The following is a 27,580-nucleotide window of genomic DNA, read 5'->3' on the forward strand; positions in this document are numbered from 1 at the left end:
ATGAGTGAGAGGAGGCGATCTGCCGCAGCTCTGAGCTCGAGAGCCCACGCGTTTTCCGTGGAAGCCCTGATCGGCTCCAACAAGAAGAGGAAGCTGCGGGGCTGGGAGGAGAAGGAGCTGGAGTTGTCCATGGAGAGCCTCGCCGCGGACGGAGAGGACCCGGCGCACTGTCTGGATATGGACCCGGGTCAGTGCGCAGACATGCACCACACCGCTCTTTACCAAAAACAAAACACGTCCGGTTGTTTCAACTGCGACGCAGTCCGCGTTCGGTGACCCGACCCCGCGACACGGCGCGTAGCTGTAGAGGCGCTCTGCTGCGGGGCCGTCAGGAGCGTGACCGAGAAAGAGTTCTAACGATCTAAAACTGCTTCACAATAGATGTCAGGACGCGACGTGAGGCTCCGCGGTTCAGTCCGGGTTTTAAATCCGGACTGGTGGAACCCACGATAATGTAGACGTGACATAAAGACGACGCGCAGTGGAGCTGCTGTCAGTCCGGCCGCTGGAGGCCTCGGCTTGTTGCTCCGTCATGAAGTGAATAAACTCTCAGACAAACACAGATGATAATGTCCGCTAAGAAACCAAATCACTGCGCAGAATTGCGAATAACTTTGCACTAAAAACCCTTCTTGCACCGCGCGCGCACACACACGTCTAACGCGTCTCAGCTGTGAGGAAGATTAATGAGGAATTAAAGATTTCATCTTTCGTGTAAAATCATTTTAAAGTCTTGTTTTGTTTAGAGATCAACAACCATCGAACCTCCGCGGAGGAGGAAATACAAAAACACCGAAGTAGAATAAAGGACTAATTATAGAAATAGATGAAAAAGTGATAATATGTAGTTTCTGTTTAATATCTTCATAACACACGTGAGATGAGGCCTCTTATCAACACGGTGTGTTCGCAGTCATTTATATTTTAGGTACATTTTAAAGTCACGGCCTCAACGTACCCGTTCATGTATTCATATTTTAGCATTTTAACTATTATATTACTCCACATTGTGAATTAATACCAGATGTAATAGAAGTATGTTTGCTGCTTGTTTAGAGCCGCTTCTCTTTGAGTGCACGCGGTTCAAACAAACTCGTCCTCGTGACATGACATTTCGTTTTAAACCCCGGATGATGAAGTTCAGTCGTCTCTTTGCAAAACGTTGTTATAACCCTGGTGAATATGATGGACTCAGACGAGGCCCTTTTCTTAATTATTGAATATTTAATTGGTCTTTAATAAATCTAGAGATCGCAGCAGGGCTCGTTACTCTCCGCAGAGACAGAAGTGACGCTTCAGACGGATCTGAGCCGCAGAGCGCGCGGCCCGCTGCAGTCTGACCTCCGGGGCGCCGCGATGCACCGAAACCGCTCGTGATGGAAACGCTAAAACACGTTGAAACAATAGAAAAGCTGTGAGGTAAATGAATAGTGCAGCAGGAGGGGGGGGGGGGGGGGGCGAGTCTGTCACGGGGAGCGTGTTGTTGTTGTTGTTGTTGTTGTTGTTGTTGTTGTTGTTGTTGTTGAACAGCTGATGACGGAGGTGAGATTGAACGTTAATGTCCACCAGCTTGGTTCTAAAAGTCTCAGACGTGCTTCTGTTCATCGTCTCTGTAGGTTTTGGTCTCGGAGACTTTTTAGGATTTGTGGCTCAATGAATTACAGACCCCCCCCCCCCCCCCCCCCCCCCGGTCCCACTCATTAGCAGACGGGTTCCTGGCAGGTTCAGCGGGGTCCTGTTCGGTGCTAAAGCCTCCGCTTTGGCGCGTCGAGCGGCGGTGGCCGAGAACAGCGAGTCTCTGTGGTCAGATTATGTGGTTTAGAGGAATCCTTTTTTTATTTTTACTCCGCTGCAGGCGAGGCTGGAAGCCGGCCGGTCGTATAACACGTTTATTAGCGTCAAAGACACAAGGGCAGGACTGAGCGCGGGCCCTGAACCACGAGGCTCCGTTTAACGGCTCAGCGTTCAGTCAGCGCGGAGGGGAAAAAGTGGTTTAGTTAGACCTCCAGAAACAACCACACGTCCATAATATTTACCATTTAAGACACGAATTAACAAGAAGAACTACATCTAGTGTAACTGGATATTTAATTATGAAAAGGCCTGATCCGGACCGGGCCATTTGAAGGTGGCACGGTCCGCTTTTACGCACAGATTACGCAAATAAGTAACTCGCTACAAACACCAGAATCCTCACCAGGCATCGGTTCATTTGTATCCATCGTGACTTCTGCCCGATAATAAACTAAGACTGATACTAAAATCACCCAGATGTGGAGTCATTGCTGATGAAAGAGACGTGCGCGTGAACGTTTCACTGCATCGGGGAGGAAGCAGGTGTGATGATCGAGTTACTCGCTGATTACACGCTGGACACGTCGCTTCTGTCCGCGTGAGGAATCTGCTGCGACTTCATTAAACACACCGACTGACATGTTCACGACACGCGCAGAAGAGCAGCGTCACTCTCTGACGCGCTAACCTCCTAAACCTGTTTAATTTCCTCCCTTAGAATCGATAAAACACGCGCTGTTTTCTGAGCATCACGCTGCGCATTGTGTGTCTGCGTCACGTGGAGCTCATTGAGGAGAGGATCCTGTTTTATTACTGCGCCTCAAATGGAAGCAGATGATTCAAGATGCATTTTACACACGTTTCTCCAAATGTACGCCTGATATATTTTATGTTTTTTTGCACCTTTTGTATCATTTTTTTTTTAAATTAGAGAAAAAAATAATTCTGAATCTAATGATGGAGATTGATCTGCTGCTCACACTTTAGAAACAACGTCTCCTCACAAGATCATTTACAGATGAATTATAATAATTATAATACATTATAATAATAATAATATAATAGTGTCAAATTGCTCCTCAATTAAACATTTACAACTTAATATAATGCGAATTTAATTTATAAAAGTCTGATTTTAAAAACCACTTTATGACGTCAATAAAAGCACTTTTCCTTCCTGTAATATATAAATATATATATATATATAAATATATAACTATATATATATATATATATATAAATATATTTATATATATATATATATATATATATAAATATATATTTATATATATATATATATATATAAATATAAATATATGTGTATATATATATATATATATAGTTATATATTTATATATATATATAGTTATATATATATATATGTATATATATAGTTATATATTTATATATATATATATACATATATATATATATATATACATATATATATATATATATACATATACATATATTTATATATATTTATATATAGTTATATATTTATATATAGTTATATATTTATATATATATATATTTCCCTTTAGTATAAAGTACTGCTCGTGAACTTTGACCCAGAGGACAGTTAGCTGCCTTCAACGGATGCTAACCTCGTTTTAATGAAGCCTGGTACGAGCTGATTGGAGCCTTAAACAGCAAGAAGTGTGTGTGTGTGTGTGTGTGTGTGTGTGTGTGTGTGTGTGTGTGTGTGTGTGTGTGTGAGGCTAACCACAGCGTTCTGCTTTAGTGGCCAAATTGTTTTGTTCAACAATGAATACATTTAATGAATTCAATCTTTTTAAAACAAACTAAAGTAAACTTCATGACCGTTGGATTAATACTGAGTTGGTTTAACTTGATTAAAGTCATGTTGGTTGTACTTAAACTAGTCGGGTTAGTCAGGTTAGAAGAGACTCGTTTACTCAATGATGTGCAGAGAGTTGGATTTACTGATGAAGAAGCAGCTCAGCTGAACGTGTTGCTCTGTGTTCACAGATGAATATTTATGCTCCATGCCGTGTGTGTGTGTGTGTGTGTGTGTGTGTGTGTGTGTGTGTGTGTGTGTGTGTGTGTGTGTGTGCGGGCGTTTAGCCGCTGACTTTGCTTCTTCTGCACCTCGGAGACGTTTCTCTCTTCTAGAGGCTCATCGACACTTCTCTGTTTGATGCAAATATTAAAAGCATGTTTCTATCTTATTTTTTAAATGTTGAATGTTGTTGCTACGTTGGAAAAGCAACTCTAGATTATAAAACCCCCAAAATCTCCAGACTGATGACGTTTTTATGTGTTCCATGCAGAGAAATATATAAATTCATAACAAATCTAAGAGTTCACACTAAAGTAAATGTGTTTCACTAGTTATTATTTATTAAAACATCTGTACGACACAATGACACAGTTCAATGTTTACTGTCATTCAAACAGCAGCTTACATTATATTTAATATGAGTTAAACTCTACATCACTGCCTGGCCTCTAGAGCCCATTTCAAAAAATATTCTTCTTCTGTGAAACGCAAAAACAAAAATAGTTCAAATATTGGTTTCTGTGCCGAGATGTAAAGACAGATTTTATCGTACATACGGAGTCATTTATGAGAAATATGCTGATGGTTCATATTCTAGTTTTTATAAATATCACCGTAGTTTGTCTCTAGATTCATTCTAGAGGAACCCGTGTTCTACGCCTCTAAAAGATGAATTATTCACTGATGTTGAACATTAATCAGAAGTTTAAAAACTAACATTGTTGGTCTTCGCTGTGTCTGAAACTCTTCGTGGGAGTTTGTGTCACAGCAGACGTTCTAAGGTTCTAAGGTTCTAAGGTTCTAACCTCAGCTATAAGAACATCCATGATCAGGATCCAGTCTCACATCAGAGTTTCTGAGCTACTTCCTGTCCTCTTCCCGTAACACCAGCAGTAATAAGTGTTTTTATAGAGGGAGGGGGGGGGGACTGTGTGTCTGCATGTGTGGGAACAGTCTTTAGGAGCAGAAGAAGAGGAAAGTAATCATGTGTGACAGTCCTCTCTGGCTGCAGCGACACTGGAAGGATTGCTTCGAGGAGACGATGGAAAGTCTCTCTGTGGTCGTTACAGTCCTCCCTCCTTCCCTCCCTCCTCACCTCCTCCCTCCTCACCTCCTCCCTCCCTATCTCCATCACTCCTCTCCCAGCTCCTCTCGTTTCCAGCGGCGTTGGCTCGGGGGGCCGCTCTGCGGCGTTTCGTCCGGGACGCTGTCCAGTCTCTCAGCAGCAGCTCCACATTTGCATAACTGTGTTTGTGTGCCATCGGTCTGCCAAGTCGACCTCGTTGTGTCAGAGGCTCCCAATAAATAATACGTTATTAGATTCTGATTTTGGGTGGTGGTGGTGATGGAGGAGGAACTTCAGCTGTAAACTATTTCTGAGGAGAGTGAAGGAAGACGGATCACGCGGTGATCTTATGAGAGTTTATCCGGGCAAAGTGCAGCTTTGAGGTGTTGAGATTTGAGCGATTCGACATCACAGCTGGAAAAACTATGATGCCTCTTTTTGATATCTGACCCCATAAGGTTTCCATTCTACCCCTGAACAACATCACACGCGTGTTATTGAAACGTCACCGTCGAGGAGAGTCATTCTTTTGTCGAGGAGTGTTTTTATTAGTAATTGGCACAAAGAAGAAAAAGACGTTTTGATTTAGAATCTGCTGTGATTTTTAATTTCCTGTTTCACTCAGTGAGGATGGATGTGTGTGGAGGACAAGATAGAAGCAACACCTTCACTGCAGACTGCAGCTGTGTCACCCTGCAGGTGTTCCTGTTATTTTGTCCACCCTGCAGTTAGATTGTTGGGTTAAAGTGGGCTTTTTTTGCACCATATTGTCCCATTATATAAATCACAGCAAAACACTGTAGATTGTTCTAGAAGTAACACGAACAGCGTGTGATTCTGGGGTGAACTGTCCCTTTAATAATGAAGTGAAACAGGCTGAACGGAGCGGAGGCTGAGGTCATGCTGGTTCGGGTCTCAGACGGACGGAAAGCTTCCCGGTAGGTCTGGATCGGGTTCAGGATGAATGAACGTTTCTATCAGCTGTGACGTCGTGACGGCGTTGATGAGTCTGAACGGGTCAGTCTGCTAAACTCGGTCCTGAAGGAGCACTTGAGGGGAAACTGGGTGAACGCTTCCCATCGACATTTTATATTTTTCTCCATCGCGTTTCAAAAGACTTTACGCAACATTGGTTCTGCTTCTGACTCCGGCCCAGAACTCCACGAGGAGTCGGGCCGGCGAGCCAAACTCGGCCGTGTCTCTCTCCAAGCTGCAGGTGATTTGGGAGTCAGCGCAGAGAGAACTGCGATCTCCTCACTCGGGCCAAGTTTCCTGCGTAAAAACAAAAAAGAAGCGTATTCTGTTTCAGCGCTGCCTCCTCATCATCTTCCTCATTTTTTCTCCCCCCTTTCTCAGACTCGGAGGCGAGTCCCGGCTCGGACGGAGAGGGTCTGGCCGAGAGGACGTCGTGCTCCTTCGGCTCCCCTGCCGAACTGGCCCCCGTCGCCTGCGAGCCGTCGCCCCCGGCCTCCATGGAGGAGATCCAGGTGGAGCTGCAGTGCGCAGACCTCTGGAAGCGCTTCCATGACATCGGCACGGAGATGATCATCACCAAGGCGGGCAGGTAGGCCGGGCACACGCACACGCACACGCACAACACGCGCAGCTGCTTGAAGCACCCCCAGAAGGTCTACGTGCAGCTCTGCGGCAGATTCATGGCGCACACAGACTGTGCGTAAAAGGCGAACTTTTACGCTTAAAAAGTATTTTTTAATTTTCTTTTATTTGGTGAAGACAAACAGAAAAGTGAGTTCCTTATAATTCAAATTAAGAGATTATTTAAAAACATATATATTTATTTATTATAGGGTAAAATGATGACACACAAACGCATAGATTCAGCGCATGCGTAGACCGACAATCTGCAGATGCACAAACACAAATGCGTGCTTTTTACAGACACATATCAGTTAGAGCTGAACACACACACACACACACACACACACACACACACACACACACACACACACACACACACACACACACACCTCTGTGTTTGGAGGGTGTTAATGTGTTGCACATGCAGGCCTCTCTGTGTTGCGTTCAGGGCCTCGTGACGCGACAGGTTCCGAACAACGAGAGCTGCTTCTAATTAATCTCCCTCGAACTTGTTCCGTTGTTTTTCTCTCGCGCTGTTCGGGCCAACAAGTCGAAACCGGAGCGCGCGCGCAAGTTGACCCCGCGGATCCCTGCAGGAAAGAACCTTTTTTTTTTTTAACACTTCCCCGCTCTGCGCACATCACTGCGCACGAGCTTTAACACGGTGTTTATTGTGATCGCGTAAAGCGTTTGGTTCTGAGATGAAGTGAATAAACGGAGAATATTCTTTAAGTGAAATACTTCTGCGATCACACGTTTCATGACGTCACTTTGTATTAAAGAACGAGGAGAAGGTTCAGATCACTTCATGAAATACATTTTCTGTATCATTTTATATCATTTGAATATGGTGGTTAAGTTGATGCTAATAACGCGTTTTATGTTTGGAATATTTCTTCTTGCAAAATGGCTCAAACATAATATGTGTTCGTGCATAATTATCTTATTAAAGGCCGGGTTTATTTACCCATATGATTTTTAAACCTCCCATAATGTTGTTTAATTAATGAAGCGTTGTGTTTGTTCATAATGTATAAAATCAGATCTGAATGTTATTTTTGAACCAGACTTTTATTTTCATTTAGCTCCTCCGCTCGTTACGATCTGTTTTTTTATGAATTGGGTTTAAATTGGTAATCAGCTCATAAAATATAAATATTATTTTATTTTTTTTGGGGGCTGAAACAAAAGCGAAGGTGGACACGACACGTCCTCGTGCGCGTTCCACGGCCCGCTCGTAATAAGCTCGTAAATCCAGAGGAGAAGGGAGGCAGAGAGCAGCGCTCATTAGCGACCTCAGATTTACGAGCTTTAGATGAAACTCATCGTTTGAAGCTCCGCGCGAGGGAAGAAACAGAAACGTCTCGGTCACGCGCACGCTCTTCACAAAGGTGCAGCTCGTTCTGTTTTTACACTTCCTCGTGGGGGACTTTTATTTATGAATTCAATATCAGGTTTAAATGTATGACGTGATGAAGACAAGTCGAATAATAACCCAGAGGTCAGAGGTCACAGTGGCTCAAAATAATATATAATAAAAATAATGAAAAATATGGAAAGTTCACGAGATGAGTAGAAGAACAGGAAATCATTTTTATTGTCATGAAAAGAGCGAATCAACATATTATTATTTTAAAAAATCAGAGTAATTTCAAATCCCATAAATGTTCATTTTCAGCAGAACGATGTTGAAATAAATGTGATTTAATTTAATACATTGGCAGATTGTGATTGAGCCGAAGCGTCAAAACATCATTTGTTCTTCATTATTATTATTATTATTATTAACTGAGTTCATACGTCATATAACCCTATAACCTTTATTCAGTGGTGAAGACACAGCTGTCATTTAATCCAGTTCTGATCAAATCAAACACTCGACCAAACATTTATGATAATCAGCGACTCATTGAGGACCATCATTATCGGACCAGAACATACGAGGAATATGTTTCATCCCTGTTTATGTACCGACACAGAAATATGAATAACAGAGCAGGACAAAGAATATGTACTAATACATATAAATATAAAGAGACGGGACTGTTACAATGAAACACAATGAATATTAAATACATCTATAAATAAAAATGAGCAGAAATAAATCCTCTATGAGGCACAGTGTTCTGGAAGTGAAACAAATAAATAGTGACGGATTATTTACAGTATGTTCAAGTAAAATATATATATTGTACCATATACTTTAAGGGTTATTTGTCAGTACATTTAAATATATATATATATATATATATATATATATATATATATATATATATATATATATATATTTAAACATCAGTGTTTAGCACTTCTTGATGTTGACGTTGCTCCTGTTTTCTTATTATTAATTAAGTTATAACTTTTGTTTTGTTCTTTGTTTGTCTGGAGTTCTTCTTTGATTTAATGTATTTTAATAAATAAATAATAAGTAATACATTTTATTTTTGTTTTTTTTTCCTAAAAATATGAATTTCTCTGCACAAACGTTTTTTTTTTTTTATCAAACCTCTTATGTTGAAAGAAGGGAAACTCGTTGTTAAATATGTAATATAATGAATAATCTCAGTTTCAGTCGTCATGGAGTCAGAATGTTCAGTGAGTTTGTCTGCTGCTTCAAACAGCTGCTGAGGTCATCAGTCTGCTTCTACGCTGATTTTTAGCACACTGGTTATTTATTCGTTAATTTGCGTAACAGATGGAGCGAGAGAGAGAGAGAGAGAGAGAGAGAGATGACTCACCTCTCCATGTTGCCTTTCCTCCTTCAGGAGGATGTTTCCGGCCATGAGAGTGAAGATCGCCGGTCTGGACCCTCACCAGCAGTACTACATCGCCATGGACATCGTGCCTGTGGACAACAAGAGATACAGGTACCTCAGCGAACGATCTCTCAGAACCTGAGCCCAGAGATTCTCCTCTGACGCTCTGAACCCAAGTGATCTCGTCCGTTTGGGTTCCGGGGGGGTTAAAGTCCCGTGACGGTCTCCATGCTGGTTCAGACGCAGAGTTATTGTATTTTGCACACCAGAACAAAAAAAAAACAAAAAGCAGCTTTTGACCACTTTAGTCTGCAGGAATGTTAACAAACGCACAGCTGTACACAACACACACACACACACACACACACACACACACACACACACACACACTCACACTCACATGTCTGCATGTAGACTTGTGCCGAGGCTGCGTCTGGAGCGCACCGCTGGATGAGTCTAAGATGTCGGACGGAGAACTTAGACCCGCGCCGTGTAAACGGGATCTGAACCGAAACAGCAGATATTCATTTTGCAGAGAGATTGTTCAACGCGCAGAAAGTAGTTCCTCCGATCCCCGTTCATTTGCACCGGTGATTAACGTGTGTGTGTGTGTGTGTGTGTGTGTGTGTGTGTGTGTGTGTGTGTGTGCTGGAGGACGGTTTGCATGTATATGACGGATCTCTCCGGATCTGTAATAAGACCGACATCCTCGGCCCTCGGTGCTGGAGCCCGGAGAGAGGAGATTGAAACGTATTCATCATCCCCGTTTTGGCGCCGAGCAGCAGAGCCAGAGGCCTCAAACGGGACAGCGCTCCACGGTCACGTCTGCTGACGGAGAACGAGGTGGAGGATGGAAAGATGCTGCTCGTATACCTGCCGGGTTTTTAAAGATGGCTCGATGTAATCTCTTCAGGCGTTGTGACAGAAGTGAGACGTGTGGAGTTTACCTGCAGCGGTGACTGTGTGATGATGTGGCAGAGTTGCCATAGTTACAGGTAAATGACCTGCTGCCAGGGCACCGTGTGTCTCCTGCTGGTGTTCAGGAGGGATGCTTCCTTTTGTTGTTGTTGTTGAAACAGCCTCTGAACCAGCTTTTACACGCTGAGAGATGAAGTGTTGATCTACGAGAACAAGGCTGCTGAGCGTTCTTGTATTCGGTCAGATTGACGCAGTATACAGAGCGAGCGTTATTGAAAGTGATGTGCTGAAACAACAAGTTTAAAGAGAATGAAAGTCTCTTAAGGGGCACGAGCCAAACAAACAGGACTGTCACCCAGCAGACCGCTCCTCCTGTCCCGTGTGAGACCAGAAGTGACCGATGTTGTTTCCTGATGCCACTCTAGAACGTGAGCTCAGGGCTTAATCACTTAGACTCGTTCAGTCGTTCCGTTCTAACGTTAACGTTAACGTACTTTTGTTGGCTGAGCCGAACCACTTGCTTCACGTTAACCACTGTGTGTTTCTGCAAGAGCGACAGATTCATGAAACGTGTTTTTGGTTGATAAACGTCGTCGTTCAACGTGTCCTGTGGGTCATAGAAACGTTGTGGCGACCGGGTTGTAGTGAGTGCAGTCTGTCAGCAGCCTTGAATGTGTGATGTTACTGTATTCACTGTATTTACTATATTTACTGTATTTACTGTATTTACTGTATTCATCGTCCTCACGCGGTCACACTTCTGTCTAACGTTCAGTGAAACACAACAAAGGAGCTCCTCTTCTTCTTCTTCTTCTTCTTCTTCTTCTTCCTCTTCTTCTTCTTCTTCTTCTTCTTCTTCTTCTCGTCATGCGTGTGACTGTAGTTAAACTGTAATGGATGTTGTGCACGTGTGCAGCTGTCGGTGGCTGCACTGTAGTATGAATCCATTTGTTCCTACTGAAGATGTAAATCTTACATTTTTTTATTTTGAACAGCTGGGCACTGTAGTTTTTTTTTATCAAACTTCACTCAAGCGAACTGTAAATTGTGCATTTGTTGGGGACTATTTTCAGTGGCGGAATGATACATATTTGGTGCTTTATTGAGTATTTAAGACACCAGGGCGGATTATTTATGTGGGATTTATAAAAATATAGAATATCACCAGAATCGTTCTGTTCAAATGTAAGTTCTGTAAAGTTATGTCCCGGGTATAAACCGGGACAATAATTCACGTCATGAGAGTAACATGAGAGACTAGTCTGTGAGTCCGTTTTAAAACACACCGACATCAAACACGTTCACAGGAAGGTCGATTTGTTTTCATGCGTCGCTTCTGAATATTCACTGAATATTTGATTAACGACCGAGTCCACCACAGATACATCCACCCTCTCTGTATGTCTCTCTCTCTTTCTCTCTCTCTCTCTGTCTCTCTCTCTCTCTGTATGTCTCTCTCTCTTTCTCTCTCTCTCTCTGTCTCTCTCTCTCTCTGTATGTCTCTCTCTCTTTCTCTCTCTCTCTCTGTCTCTCTCTCTCTCTGTCTCTCTCTCTCTCTGTATGTCTCTCTCTCTCTCTCTCTCTCTGTCGGTCTGTCTCTCTCTCTCTGTCTCTCTCTCTCTGTCTGTCTCTCTCTCTCTCTGTCTCTCTCTCTGTCTGTCTCTCTCTCTCTCTCTCTCTCTCTCTCTCTCTCTCTCTCTCTGTCTCTCTCTCTCTCTCTTTCTCTGTCTCTCTCTCTCTGTCTCCCTCTCTCTCTCTGTCTCTCTCTCTGTCTCTGTCTCTCTCTCTCTCTCTCTCTCTCTCTCTCTCTCTCTCTCTCTCTCTCTCTGTCTCTCTCTCAGAAGATCTCGTTAACTTGAACAGTTAGTCTTTAATAGTAGAGGTTCTTCCTGGCGGTGGATTTCACCACAGTCCTTTGCAGACTGAGCTGGGAGCTGTCACTGGTGTGTCTCACGGGCCTGGGGGGGGGGGGGTTTGGGGTCTGGAAATAAGGTCTTTATTGGAATCGCCTTGCTTTGCTTGGGCTCCCTGCCCCTCTTTAGGAGCGTCTCATTGGTACCGCTCGTTAAAGCTCCATATATTACCGCTCTTTCATGTGGACGGTCGCTCGAGCTCTGAGCCGCTGAGCGTGGGGCCGCCTGGCTCCTCTGAGCGTACCTCATTCCCCCAACACACACACACACACACACACACACACACACACACACACACACACATCCAGGTACCCACGCATATTCAACAGTTCTAAAAACCCACACAAACAGCATCCTTTGTGCTGCTGTTTAAAGTTGTGTTTTGTCTTTCTAACGATGAAACTTCACGTAGAAACGAGGACTGGAGAAATTGAAAGATTTTCAAATTTTGTAACTATCTTTATGAGGACATTTGGTCGTTGTAAGTATATGAATAGAAGAGCATTCGCAGACACACAATGACCACTAACTATAAGAAAGAAAGGATCAGAGTAAGTAGGCATTTATGTTACTATACTTGTGAGGACATCATCATTAAATACACATAGATCACCGTCCCAACCCGAAACCCAAACCAACGTGAACCTCAGAACCTTAAACCCTGTAAACACTAATCCTGCTCTCTATGTACTCTATGTATCTGTCTGTGTGTGTGAGGACATTTGGTCCTCATAAGAATCCAACAACACACACACACACACACACACACACACACACACACACACACACACACACACACACACACGTCTTCTCTTACAAACTCAGAACACACACACCAGTCAACCCTGAATGGTAATTCAATAGCAATATTTACTCTGTCAGTACAGTAATCCAATATACAGCCTCGGTTTGGCAAGTGTGTGAGTGTGTGTGTAGGTGTGTGTGAGTGTGTGTGTGAGTGTGTGTGTGTGTGTGTTTATGGGCATGCCGGCCCGTGTTAGCATGTACGTGTGATGAGCTGAGAGCGCATTGTTGAGTGTGTGTTTGTCCCAGTGGGTGTGATTGTGTGTGTGTGTGTGTGTGTGTGTGTGTGTGTGTGTGTGTGTGTGTGTGTGTGTGTGTGTGTGGGACAGAATGAGAGTGTGTCACAGTTTGTGGTTTTGTCAGCTGTGTGGTTTTGGTGTTGGCTGAGAAGGGAAAGCCCCCCCCCCCCCCCCCCCCATCTGTCCAGTAAGAGTGTCACATAAAGTCCAGTCTTTATTGATCGTGCCGGGTGCCAGATGGCAGATTTATGAAAGATGAAAGCGGGGGGGTGGGGGGGGGGGGCTAATCAGATTTCCAGTCCTGTTTGGGGCTAAAGTTTCCTCGTTCCTTAACACTTTCCCTGCTACGCCGAGCGAAACCCTAAACAGAGCTCCAAACAGGAAATTACAGAAACGCCCGGCACCGTGTGTGTGTGTGTGTGTGTGTGTGTGTGTATGTTAAGGTCAAAAGTCAGAGCTGTGTGTGTGTGTGTGTGTGTGTGTGTGTGTGTGTGTGTGTTGGTGTTAGATAAAGTAAAAAACAAGCAGGTAGTTAAAGGTTCATTGCCCCACATCTCACCATTTAACATTCCCATGTAAACACCGTCCCTTTAGAACCAGACTAGAACTAGAAGATCCAAGTGACGTCTCAAGTCATCGCTTTGAAAGCCGAGCTTTTTGAGTCTAAGTCAGTGACTCGAGTCCAGACCTGATGTTCTGTGCTGAGCAAAGACTCGTCGTTTTGAAGTCTCGAGTTCGGTGATTTTTGCCGTCGTGTTTTTGCGACCAGTGAACAGGAAGTGACGGAGTGACGTGGAGACGCCGTATAATCGTCTCTGGTAGAGACCTGTCAATCACCTGTCAAGCCCCGCCCCCTAAAGCATCCTCTGCTTTATGGTCTGTTTGACTCTAAATGGACTTTAAGACACTTTTGCATCGGCTTCACTGACTGACCTCCAACACAACGACCAGAGGGCGTGTCTAGAAACGCCCCTGATGCTTCTTAAATATGTCAATGTGTGTGTTTGAGTGTCTGAGTGTGTTTTGTTTGCGCTTGAGTATATATTTATATATATATGTGTGTGTGTGTGTGTGTGTGTGTGTGTGTGTGTGTGTGTGTGACGGCGTGGTGCAGCCCCTCCGAGCCAATAACAAAAGGACCAAATGAGAGTTTTGTCCATGTTTCAGGAGTGAGTGATGACTTTGGCAGAGACGCTGCAGATAAAACACTTTGGACCGAGCGCCGGGCCAGAACTAAAGGCAAACAGCTGTGCTCCACTCTCGCTCTCCTCCACTTATTGTCAACCTCGCTCTGCCGCTCCTCCACCTCGTCTTTAATCCGACCTCTATATCTCTCTCTCTTTATGTATCTCTCTCTGTATCTTCTGTCCATACATTTCTTTGCTTCATCCTTTCCTTACGTTCCTAAGCCCTCCTTTCCTTTCCTCTCCGTTCCCTTTTGTCTTGTCAAACGATGCCTCGGTGCCGGCTGCTGGTTTGTTGGACTTGTTTTTAGTCTTTCTTCTCTCTCCCCGCTGTTTTAACGGGTGGACGCCGCGTAGTCGACGCCTCCAACTCGCGCACACACACACACACACACACACACACACACACACACACACACACACACACACACACACACACACAACTCCATCAAAATGTTATTGCTCCGCTTAATTGAAACTGTGCGGCGGAGTGTGTGTGACTGCATATGGAATATTTTATGTTGCTCTTTGTAGAAATTTCAAGCGCAATGAAGAAAACAACACATGGGTCCTTAAAGCCGGTGTTGTGGCAACGTGGCCGAGTGTTTGGAGCTTGTTTTGAAAAAACTCGAATGAACCGTTGAACCCCGAAGCGACCTCGACGGACGCACGCGAGTTTCACAAGCGGTGAAGTGACGAGCAGAGTGTTATACTGCAGAATGTTCCGATCTTCTGCCGATTAACAAACACGCTGTCAGAGTACATATGTGTGTTAACTTGCCCCTCCCGTCTTGTCTCGCAGGTACGTGTACCACAGCTCCAAGTGGATGGTGGCGGGGAACGCCGACTCCCCGGTGCCTCCGCGGGCCTACATCCACCCGGACTCTCTGGCCTCGGGGGACACCTGGATGAGGCAGGTGGTCAGCTTCGACAAGCTCAAGCTCACCAACAACGAGCTGGACGACCAGGGACACGTAAGGGACCTCGTTTTCACCGCCGAGAGCTTCTACGCAACGCCGCAAACACGAACCTGTGGTCACGGCTTCTTTGTGTTCGTGTATGACTCAATTTAGATATTTAGAGCGTCTTTAAAGAGCTCCATGTTAATGACAAATATGACAACTCGAACAATATCCAGCAATAAGAGAACTCTCTGTTTTGGGTTTATTTCATCTTCAGAGCTGACTTTTCCTCTGCACGTGTTGCACGCTCGTGCACTTTTAATTCTGATATTTCCCATATGACCTAAATGCAACATGTGACAAAGAGAACGGTTCAAATGCAGCTTGATATTCCATTCCTTTTAATGGGGGATTATTAGTTATGATTTTTTTTTATGCGCCTCACAAATCACTTAAATTGAAGAGATTTTTCAAAAAGAAACAAGACGAATCAGATCCGTATTTTTAAACCGAGTCCGCATCGGGACCTGTGACAGAGACGATAGCTATTTCAGCCGAAAGCGCTTCGGGTCTAAATGTTGAAGCTGTGATTTATTAGCTTCATTTTAAACTCCTCGCTGCTGCAGGAATGAATCCGCTGATGGAGCAGCGAGGCCGATTTTCCTTTTTTCTTTTCTTTGGGAACCGAAACGTTCTCGATGCGTCTGCTTGACAGGAACGTGGACCCGGTCCTCGGTGCTGTCGTGAGTCACAGAGCCGTGAGACTGATTTTCCTGCGGTACTTGACAGTCGGCTCTCCCACGCTCTCCTTTTGAAGACGGTCCACGCTGACTGAATGTTGTGCGGTTGGAGGATTAGCGTGGAGAAGATATTAGAGGTCTGGGATTTGAACCCGGGGCCCTTGTGTGTTTTTTTTTTTTATACGTAATATTCATTTCCTCCGTGCTCTGTGGAGCGCTCTCTGTAACCGAACGGTTTCGTTAAAGGCGCTTAATGATTGGATTTGATTTGTAGGACGCTCCGGCTGCCACACCGACCGCAGCCTGCCTGATTTACTGCCTCGCCTGCAGCCGGGCAGCAGCAGAGGTGGCGAGCTAAAGTGAGCCTCTTATTGGTTCTTGGCTGCTCTGACGGTGTCATGTGGGTTTCATACTGTAGGTGAAATATTTAACTCTAATGCATCACGTTAAAACCACAATTTTCTGGATTTACTGCCGTCCTCCTGTGTAATCGGCGAGTGGGCAGCGAGCTAAAGCCAGTCCCTTATTGGCGCTTTATTCTTTTCTGCAGTTAGAATTAGGTTTCATGGGACAAACGGGGCAATTTAAGGTGGAGGAAAAGTGAATTAGCTTTTGATTATAACTTTGGTTGGTCCTTATGTTTAAAAACCTGCAATGAAGCTAAAGAAAATACTTTTCTTACTAACTATTTTATAAAAATAACAAATAAAAACCGGTCACGTTTCAGTAAACCGTCTGGAGCCCACAAGCTCCTATAGTCTGTTAAAGTGCGCTAGCGTTAGCGTTAGCAAGCTAAAGACCCAGTCATTACTGTAAGGAGTCGGTTGACTTCAATTGACACTGAAGTCGGTTCTTGTTTGATGGACCGCTTCTCAGGAGAGATGGTGAAATGAACGATCCTTTAAGTGTTCCACTCTCACACAGGAGACCTCTGCTCCGTGTCCCGCGTGGAACCGAGTCAGCGATGACTTCTTCTACTGTAGTTCTGTTAGGTTAACCGTCACACACCGGGGCCGGGATGACTGCGCAACACGGGAAACAAATGCGTCACACTCTCATGTGAATATTTTGCATCAGAACTATCCATACCAGCTGCAACACACAACGCACGTTTGAATAGATGTTCGGCAGCAGAGGACCGCCTGCTGCTCAGCCTGAAGCCTCTGAGAGATCTAGTTCTGAGTGACACGGTCACACTGAGGAGACGCTGCGCACGAGATGTACGCGAGAACGGAGAACGGAGAACGGAGAACGGAGAACCAGACCGTCTGCGTATCTTCTGCTGTTTCTGTGGCCAGAAGAGGATTAATGAAGCTTTAAAGACGATGACTTTCCTTCTGCAGCTACGCTGGATTCAAACTACGACGTAATGCTGAGAACACATTGTGCCGCTCTTAAATATTAACGCTTAACTTGTGCAAAAGTATGTCTTTTAAAAACCCGTGAAATAATCTGAAAAGAGAAATTGAACCTCATAAATCAAACGTCCCCCTTTTTTTCTCCCGGTCTTTTTCTGGGGAATGTGCAGAGCTCCTCAGAGCGCCGGCTTCGTTCGGTTGAAGCAGACTGAACCCACAGTAAAACCCAGCAGCTCCTTCTCTTCGCTCCCCGGCGGCCCGACGCCTCCTGTCGTGTCGAAGCTGTTTTCAGAACCAAAAGCGCTCCTCCTCGACTCGTGGCCTCATCAGAAGCAGACGTGTTGCCGTGAATCATCCGACGTCAACAGAAGCAGAGTCTGAGAGGACATCCATCATGTCAGACCGATAAACTGGGCCTGAAGCTGCGTCTGAGCAGCGCTTTGTGATTTAACAGGAAAGAGATCCTCGTTAAAGCAATCAACGCTTCGCTCGCTCCTTCAGTGTAAATCACAGGCCGTTAGTCGTTAAACTCTACTTACAGCGTGAAAAAACAAACTAATACATACCATCGTTACACTTCCCCCGAAATGTTATGTTTCAATATGCAAATGAGGCATTATCTAATGGTAACTGTTGGTGGATTCAGGGAGAAACCTCCAGACACAAATATCAAAATAAACCTCTAAATGTGTATTTTTGGATGTTTTCTTTCTGCTAGTCTGAAAGAAAACATTTCATGGAAGAAAAAAATAGATTAAAACTTTATTGAGTTCATAGAATATGATTCATTGATAGTTGAAAGTGTATTTCATGATTAAAACGTTCAGTATCAGTGATGTCATCAAAGATAAAACCACAATAAAGCTAAATGTAAACTATTATATTCCCAACGTGTCGCTGGATTTATAGAGAAAAGTCAAAAAGCCACGTTTGTGTTCCGTTTCAACCATCAAACGCTCGACGTCTTTGAACACATCGTGCTGCTGTGAAAGTCTTTGTGACTCGTCGGCTTCATCAGATCCGCCTCGTCGCCTGTGTGGAAAACCCCTCCTCATAAAGTGAGCTCTGGGCAGAACGCTCCTCTTTCTGCCTCTCAGCCTCTCTGTTGTTAACGACCCGATGTTTGTGTGAGAACCTTCAAAACCTTCTCCGCAAACTCTGCTTTCAACGTTCCTCTGTTTGACACATTTTCACGTGACGGCTGTGTAATAAATGATGCGCTCACACACACACACACACACACACACACACACACACACACACGCACGTATACGGTCAATAACTGTAACAGCATGTCATCTCACACATGTGACTGAGTCGGTCGCTGCTTTGATCAGCTGTCTCTCGCTGTGTTTGAAACGTGCTTCATGAGCGATAAGTTCATCTGACAGGGTGTGAACGTCACCTCTTCAGCCCCGGTCAGCTGATGTCCTCCGAGTCTTTAGTGGTTCAGAGAGTCGACGTCACCTCAGGCTCCTCTGGGCCCTGAGAGTGTGTGTGTGTGTGTGTGTGTGTGTGTGTGTGTGTGTGATGACATCTCTATTCCTAAAACACGACTGTGATTCAACCTGCATCCGCTTCACGAACCTGTTCTCTGTTTTTACTCTAACGTCTGCAGCAAAGTTTTAAAAATGATAACAGGAAGTATTTCTTGTACGACATCCATTTTTTGTTTGTTGGTAAAACACAACGTCTACTGACTCCACAGCTCCGCCCACCAAGTTTGATTGACAGGTGACTTCTGGGCAGATGGAGGCAAACCTTTTGAGGGAGATTATTAGCATGAATGTGTGTGTGTGTGTGTGTGTGTGTGTGTGTGTGTGTGTGTGTGTGTGTGTGTGTGTGTGTGTATCCAGTCATATTGTGTTTGTATGGTGAGTGTATGATTTGAGGTCTGGAGCATTAAATAGATGCCCCCCCCCCCCCCACACACAGCCCTGGTTTGAAGTGACCCCCTCTGTTTGTAGCAGAGCTGAGGGACTTTTGGCTCTGAGAAGGTTTTTCTCGCTCTCGGATTAATCAGGAGCAGACCGAGGCCCCGAGGCCCCGAGGCTCCGCTGAGGCTCCGCCGAGGCCGACACCGTCTCGACGCCGCTGTGAAATAATCCTCGCTCCCTCCGGCCGGCGGCGTCGCAGCGTGAACTCGGTTTCCGCTTGGCGTCACGTGGCTCTGACGGAGGAGCGGTGGAGCTAATTGACGCTGCAGAAAGACTTAGAGAGGAGTGGAGTTACAGGCTGAGACTTTAAGTTGTGTGGAGTTGATAAAGGCTCATGTGGATTTGTGATACACCTCTTAATGCATGAAGACCAGAATCACTTCCTGACCCCCTGACCCCCCACGACTACTCGTCGAGTCCTCTTTGAAACCTGACCCAGCAGGAGTTTAACATCTTTCACACGTGTAGCCTGTCACTGTGCCATTAAAGCAATGTTCCCCCTGGTCATTTAATTATGTATTACAAGCCAAAAACAGATTCATAGAAATGTTTTCCTGCAGTAACTACAACTTCAAAGGGATGAAAGAAAGAGGGGACCGGCAAAATGTTCGATATTTGGATAATTCCTCATGTTAGGGTCCTTATAATAAGCTTTAGTTAATAGGTAATAACACCCTCATTAGTACTTGACGTGTTAATAAGACTAAGTGTTAATGATAGCATTTTAAACATGTTTATTGTTCTACTATAAGACATTTACAATACGTTATAATACGTTTATTGACTGCTTAAGAACGGTAATAAAAGCCTTCTGAGGTTGTTAAAATAGTTTATAATGGCGTTATAAACTAATGTATTTATATTTACTATATCATCGTTAAACCTTTACCAACGTTTTTCGCTGAATGATTAGATCAAGACATATTTCACTATGCATTTATTAACAGTTAATTACAGAACGTAAAGCGAGAAGAACGCCTTCTTAACGTTAATAAATCCTTTATTATGCTTACGTCAACAGTTTTTTTTCTTTTCCTCTCACATCTTCAGATCATCCTCCACTCGATGCACAAGTATCAGCCTCGCGTTCACGTCATCAGGAAGGACTTCAGCAGCGAGCTGTCTCAAAACAAGGCGGTGCCGAGCGGGGAGGGAGTGAAGACCTTCAGCTTCCCCGAGACCGTGTTCACCACCGTCACCGCCTACCAGAACCAGCAGGTGTGTTTACCGTCCTTATTGTTGTTTAGCACTCAGATGTTGATATATTTAAGTGTATTTCAAGCTTAGAACAGTCACACGTTCATCCTCTCCACGTTCTCCTCGTCTGCAGATCACCAGACTAAAGATCGACCGGAACCCGTTCGCCAAAGGATTCAGGGACTCTGGGAGAAACAGGTTCGTCCCCACGTCCGTTTGCTGACGGAGCAGCTGCACGACGCGGCCTGCTACACCGCTTTTAATGTGCTCCACACAGACCAGTCAGCTTTTAATCTGTGTAACCTGTAACAACGGTGTGAGGACAGAACGTACAAATAAGAACAGCTGCTTTGTCTGTTTGCAAAGAGAGCAAATCTTCATATCTGACATATCTTGTAGTTCCGTTAGCTGTTAGCGGTTAGCAGTTAGCGGTTAGCCAAACGTACGAAAACAATAGAAAGTGAGTAAACTGTCTCCCCTGTTTGTCGCAGCCATGACAGGTCCTTAGTAAACATGCTGCCAAAACTGAACACCCAAAATATTGTGCAGTTTGCTGCAGCAGAATGAGATATTAGCCGCGGACAGACGCAGAGATACACACACACACACACACACACACACACACACAGGACTGAAACAAACTGTAAAACAAAAGACTCACATTCAGGAGCTGCAGAGCTGAAGCGTAGCTCACTTCAACCTAGACGTCTAGACATCTTTAGTCTTGCAAATCACCGAACCCATGCAGGGTTATTAACGCTGACATCATGATTTTTTACGACTCCTTTAAGGCGAGACATTACAGGCTTTTCATGCTCTGGTCAATTTAGAGAGATTTTGGTCTATTTTTACTTCCACAACAATGTTTTCTTTCACACTAGTGGAAAGAAAACATCCAGAACACACATTTAGATGTTTTTTGTCTGCAGATTTCTCCCTAAATTCATCAAAAGTGACCATTAGAAGAAGCCTAATTTGCATATTTAAACATAACATTTCAGAGAACTTGTAACGGAATAGCTGCTGGTGTTGATGTGAGTGATGAAGTGGTGAAGTGTGATGGTGATATCTACTAGTTCATGTTGTGACCCTCTTCACCTGGAGACTCTTCTAAATGTCTGGACTTTAACTAAACGTCTCTTTAAAGGAGCTTTTCTATCAATGGAGTTTTTCTCACACTCTGATCCAGAAATCTCCACTTCAGTAGTTCTGACATCCACCAACCTTCACACCTTCATTCCTCTCTGTGTGCTGAAGCTTTCTACTGAGGGCTTTGTCCACACACCACTCACACACTCATTTATACTACATTCTGTTAATAAAGACAAAAGTGAAAATTCCCACCCACCGTGCGGACAGACTCTGTGACGCACACAACCCGACTGGTCAGACATTTTTTTTTTTTCACGTCAGCTGTTGCATCAGCTGTGTTGTCGCCACAGGTGTGCTGACATCATCCAGAGGGAGCGCTCCTATTGGCTCCTGGAAACCACGTTACTGAACCTCACACATGCTTTTGAGCGCGCTTTAGATACGTTTCCTCCTCACTCGCTTCCTCTCCTCTCTTTCTCTCTCTCTGAATTATCATATACAACATTTGTGGAGGAGAGGAGGAAGCAGGGGGGGGGGGGGGGGGGGGGGGGGGGGGGTGGGGGGGGGGGGGGTGTACACTGAACCACCAGACCCCTCCGCACATGAAAGCAGGCCCCCCCCCCCTCCATCTGGTCTGCATTATTGGCACGCAAGACATTTGAGACATCTTTTTTTCCATTTTTCAAACAATAGACTGTTTGATTTATGAACTGGCATTACAATTTCATTGCAGGAAAGCAACAGATGAAAAGATAACGGAGCGTGAGATATATTTGTCTGGAGAGAGAGAGAGAGAGAGAGAGAGAATGAATTTGTCCTCACATATCCACTCAGGACTCCCCCCCGCCCCCCCCCTTCAGTCGGCCATGTTGGGATTTGAATGTTCGGGAGCCTCCGACGCTCCACAGTCCTCTTTAAAACGTCTGGTCTTTGTGTTCTTAATCTGTGATCGGTCATGAATATTGTGAAGTGAAGCTGCAGCTCTAATGCCTGATCTTTAAATTATTATACATGATATCATATTAATATATTATTAGAATTATAGTAATTTAGGAGTTTAATTGATCTTATACTGGAAGTCACTCTGGACAATTTAATTTTCCTTCCATGGGGCCAGATCTGATTTTAAGTGCTGCTGGTTATTTGTATTATTTTAATTATTATAATGTATTATTATTATTATTATTATTATTTTAATGTATTATTATTATTATGTTAATGTATTATTATTATTCATATTATTTTAATGTATTCTTATTATTTTATTGTATTATTATTACTAATATTATTTAAATGTATCTTATTTTATTGTAGTATTATTATTATTATTATTATTATTTGAATGTATTATTATTATTATTATTTGAATGTATTATTATTATTATTAGTAGTATTTTAATGTATTATTATTATTTTAATGTATTATTATTATTATTATTATTATTAATGACTCTTTATTAAGACGCTTCTAAACTCACCAGAGGAGACTGTGAGTCTGATTTAAAGTGGCGTTTGAACATGGCTCGCTGCAGTGACGGCCGTGCTGACATCACTCTCAGAGTACCGGACGGTAGATAGAATACAAACAACACTAAATCTAAACTATGAGCTTATCTAGTTTTTGATAAAGTTTCTGCAGTGAAGCAATAAAAAAAAAAGGTGAAACAATAACTTTTTCCATGTTTAATTCACTTAAACCATCAACTCTGCAAAAAAGTTGAAGGAAGCTGCAACTCAAATTTGCTGCAAACAAGAATCTGTAGACATTAAAAACAGGTGAGACATCTTTTGTTTTGTTGTTGCGCTGCCAGTCTATATATAGATATATCTATATATATAGATATATCTATATAGACTGTGAGCGACGTTAACAGTCATAGAAAGCAGCGTTTCTTTGGATTTCAGCGGTAGAATGACTGCAGTGTGAACGCAGCCGGTTTCCTGTGGAACGTTACCGACTAGATCCACATGAATAGACATTAATAGACATTAATAGACATGAATAGACATTAATAGACATTAATAGACCGGCACTGCTAATCCTCAAAATGAAGTTTTCCTCCTTCTGACTTTGTTAATAGCGTCTTAATATAAAAGGCTCAGGTGTTGCAGGCTTTACGGCCTGCAGCAGCGGAGGGATACGGCTCATTTGTTTGGCTTTTTTCGGGTTGGTATGAATGAGTGCAGTGATGGCGGCGGTTAACGCGGCGCACTAACGAGGCCGAGGAGTTAGTGGCCCTAAAATAACACGGTGTGGGGGGGGGGGGGGGGGGGGGGTAAATCAAGCAGGAAGGAGAACCATGTACAGATTCAACATGAAACATCACCCTCAGTGAAAAGCATGCTGCTGTTTTTAATGGATCCAGCTCATGACATCACTTCCTCTCTCTCTCGTTCGCTCATGACATCACTTCCTCTCTCTCTCGTTCGCTCACGACATCACTTCCTCTCTCTTGTTCGCTCATGTCATCACTTCCTCTCTCTCGTTCGTTCATGACATCACTTCCTCTCTCGTTCGCTCATGACATCACTTCCTCTCTCGTTCACTCATGACATCACTTCCTCTCTCTCGTTCGCTCATGACATCACTTCCTCGCTCTCGTTCGCTCATGACATCACTTCCTCGCTCTCGTTCGCTCATGTCATCACTTCCTCGCTCTCGTTCGCTCATGACATCACTTCCTCTCTCTCGTTCACTCATGACATCACTTCCTCTCTCTCGTTCTCTCATGACATCACTTCCTCTCTCTCGTTTGCTCATGACATCACTTCCTCGCTCTCGTTCACTCATGACATCACTTCCTCTCTCTCGTTCTCTCATGACATCACTTCCTCTCTCTCGTCAGTTGATTATTTTCTCTTATTTCCATCGTCACAGACAGATGTGCATTGGTCATATGTTTTGTAATAATAAAGTTAAAAGTGACGTTTATTTTGGCACGTTTTCAAAGATGTCGTTAATGTAAAGTGTGGTTCAGTTGAATAGGAATAACAGAATAAAAAAAGACTGCAAACTGGAAAGATTTGACATTATAGCACTTAAAGTGACTCATAAAACATGTTTTTATTTTTACCTCAAATATTTTCTTTTTATTGAGGCAATGATTTCATGTTCAGCACATCGGTGTGTCAAAGCTCATTTCCATTCATGCAAACATAAATACACCAAAAGGAAAAGAAAAATGTTAAAAAATAAAATTTTATTGCCAACGATGTAATAAAAATGTACGAGCAAAAAGAAAACAAGTTCGTAGGAATAAGAACACATCACAGATCTTACAGTTATTATTTAATGTTGCAGTTTCCATGTTAATAGAGAATAAATAGGGAAGATAAAGAACTGTCCCTCAGAGGCCACCATCGCGTCCTGTTGCTGCTCTGAAGTGTCTCTGTCTCTTGTTTGTGTCTCCGTCAGGACCGGCCTGGAGGCCATCATGGAGACCTATGCTTTCTGGAGACCTCCTGTGAGGACCCTCACGTTTGAAGACTTCACCAACATGCAGAAACAGCAAGGTGTGTGAATACACATTCAACAAATCCCTCCGTCTGTCCTTCCTCCTTCTAATTATGAACTTATAATCCCAAAGTCACAGCAGCAAAAAGTGTGCAAGAGAGGTTTAAAAAAAAAAAAAGAAATGTTGACGTGCCCTCTTTTCACATTATTTACGGTAGTTTGATTGATTGTAGAAGACCCGCCTTACTCTGCCTCTGATTGGCAGAATGTGGTAAGTTCATTGCTGATGAACAATATTGGTGGAAGATAATGATGATTTCTCTCATATATATATATATATATATATATATATATATATATATATATATATATATATATATATATATATATATATATATATATAATGTTGCATGCTGTCTAAAACCACAAGACATTTAAAGTCTTCATATCAAAACTGTAACGTTGTTGTGTTCAGGATAACAGAGAAATGAAACCGGCGACCCCTTTGAGAACCGCCGTGGTATCCCATAATACTCACTGCTGTCTCTTCTATGATGGCTCACTTCCATGTGTCAACTTGTGGTCATTAAATTAGCATAAATGCAGAAGAGTTTGCTGCTGATGCTCCGTGGCGCTGCTGCTCTGGCAGCTCTGCTGAACTCTTAAAACACATTAAAAACATCGTCTTTTTGGACGGCCTCCTCGCGACACGAGTCTGGCGTCAGCTCGGGGGGTCTACACCTCCCCCCCATTTTTTTTTTTTTTTGGGTCTCGGCTCCAAGGCCCCAGGACGAGGTCTTTTCGTCAGGGCCCTGGAGCCGCTCCGTTTCATCCGCCTCCGGTCACCTCTGGAAGGTCAGCATGACGTGACGCTCCGTATTCCTGTTTGTTATCATTAAACTCCTTTCAAAGTGATTTGGGTTCAATCAAAGTCCTCTGTGTGTGTGTGTGTGTGTGTGTGTGTGTGTGTGTGTGTGTGTGTGTGTGTGTGTGTGTGCGCGTCCTTATGGCACCAGACACCCTTTTCCTTTCATATAATCAACTATTCCCCCTCCGGCACTGAAGCACCTCGAGCCCTTCACCAGAGGAAAACATGACATCACCAAACTATTCTTCTCTCTCCTCCTGAAGTCTACCTTGCTCTCTCTCTCTCTCTCTCTCTCTCTCTCTCTCACTCTCTCTCTCTCTCTCTCTCACTCTCTCTCTCTCTCTCGCTCTCTCTCACTCTCTCTCTCTCTCTCTCTCTCTTTTCTTCATCCCCTCCCTCCCTCCATCTTCTAGCGATATTATCGAATGCATATGGCGCAAAATCAGAACCCCGGCCAAGCGAGTCCTGGATTGTTTAGTTCTGCCTCCTCCTCGTTTTTTGACGGTTCAGGCTGAATTTCTCCAACAGCCGGATGAAACCCGGCCAAATTCTCATTAATAGAAGGAATCCGCGATCGATATCCCACAGCTATCGTTTCACTCCTCTTGAATCAGTCCAGCCAAACTAACGTCTTTAAATGGTGATTTTCTGCTTTCATAAACGGCAACATAGCTTGAACATGGAAGTATGAAAAAAGCTCAAAGTGATAGAATAAACATCCCGACACTTAAATCTCTGCAGAGAACTCTTTATCTGTATCTATCAGCCTAAAGGACCTTCGTCAGTGTGCAGAACACCTGTTGACAGAAGCTCCGCCTCCTGGGAACTACAGCTTTAAAGTGCTGAATGAAGTACTGAGAGGTTTACCAGCAGAGCTCGGTGTACTTATACATCAGGATCTTTGGAATGTAGTGCTCTTCTGTCAGATCTGTGTTTCACTTTGTCTTTCTCCGTATGTCTTCCAGGTGGAAGCACAGGCACTTCTCCCACCACCTCCAGCACAGGAACCCCCTCCCCCTCTGGTGCGGCCCACCTCCTGTCCCCCTCCTGCTCCCCTCCCACCTTCCACCTTGCCCCCAACACCTTCAATGTGGGCTGCAGGGAAAGCCAGCTCTGCAACCTGGGCCTGTCCGAGTACCCGGCCTGCGCCCGCAGCAACATGGCGGCGCTGCAGGGCTACGGCGGCCTGGCCGACAGCTCCTACGGACGCCTGCAGGCCGCGGGGGGAGGCGTGGCCTCCGCTCAGCCCTCTGAGTCCTTCCTGCCGCAGAGGACTTCCTCCTTGATCGCCGCCGGCATGCAGGGCGGCGCTCACGCCGGCGGCGGCGGCCCCGGAGCCAAGATGGACGCCTACGGCGGCCAGCTGGGCTCCTTCCCGGCCTCGCAGCTCCAGTACGTGATGCAGGCCGGGGGCGGCTCCGGCTCCGCCTCGTCCTCCTCGTCCGGATCCTCCCCTTCCTCCGCCCACATGTTCGGCGGGGGCCACCACCACGTGCAGCAGGGCTCCTACAACGCCTTCTCCCTGCACAACCCTTACAACCTGTACGGATACAACTTCCCCACCTCCCCCCGCCTGGCCGCCAGCCCCGAGAAGCCCCAGGGAGGCCTGCTCTGCTCCTCGTCCCCCGCCGGGGCCTTCGCCGAGCGCCAGTACCTGTCCAACGGAAGCATGGACACTATGCACATGATCGGCAACGCCAGCGGCCAGCAGGGCAGCGGCTCCTGCGACGGCCGTC

General features: G+C 44.4%; 1 protein-coding gene across 1 annotated transcript in view; it reads left to right on the forward strand.

Annotated features, from left to right (window-relative positions):
• Positions 1–27,580, forward strand: part of tbx15 (T-box transcription factor 15) — a 27,621-nt gene continuing 41 nt past the window's right edge. The window contains exons 1-8 of the mRNA XM_068734369.1: positions 1–187; positions 6,240–6,447; positions 9,248–9,349; positions 15,099–15,270; positions 20,284–20,451; positions 20,564–20,628; positions 24,938–25,035; positions 26,810–27,580. The exon at positions 26,810–27,580 is cut by the window's right edge and continues 41 nt beyond it. Of these exons, the coding sequence (XP_068590470.1) occupies positions 1–187; positions 6,240–6,447; positions 9,248–9,349; positions 15,099–15,270; positions 20,284–20,451; positions 20,564–20,628; positions 24,938–25,035; positions 26,810–27,580 (1,771 nt within the window). The remainder of the gene's footprint in view (positions 188–6,239; positions 6,448–9,247; positions 9,350–15,098; positions 15,271–20,283; positions 20,452–20,563; positions 20,629–24,937; positions 25,036–26,809) is intronic.

This window comes from Cebidichthys violaceus, unplaced genomic scaffold, assembly GCF_023349555.1.
Source record: "Cebidichthys violaceus isolate CVI_PGR_0920_01 unplaced genomic scaffold, fCebVio1.0.p SCAF_11, whole genome shotgun sequence".
Classification (NCBI taxonomy): Eukaryota; Metazoa; Chordata; class Actinopteri; order Perciformes; family Stichaeidae; genus Cebidichthys; species Cebidichthys violaceus.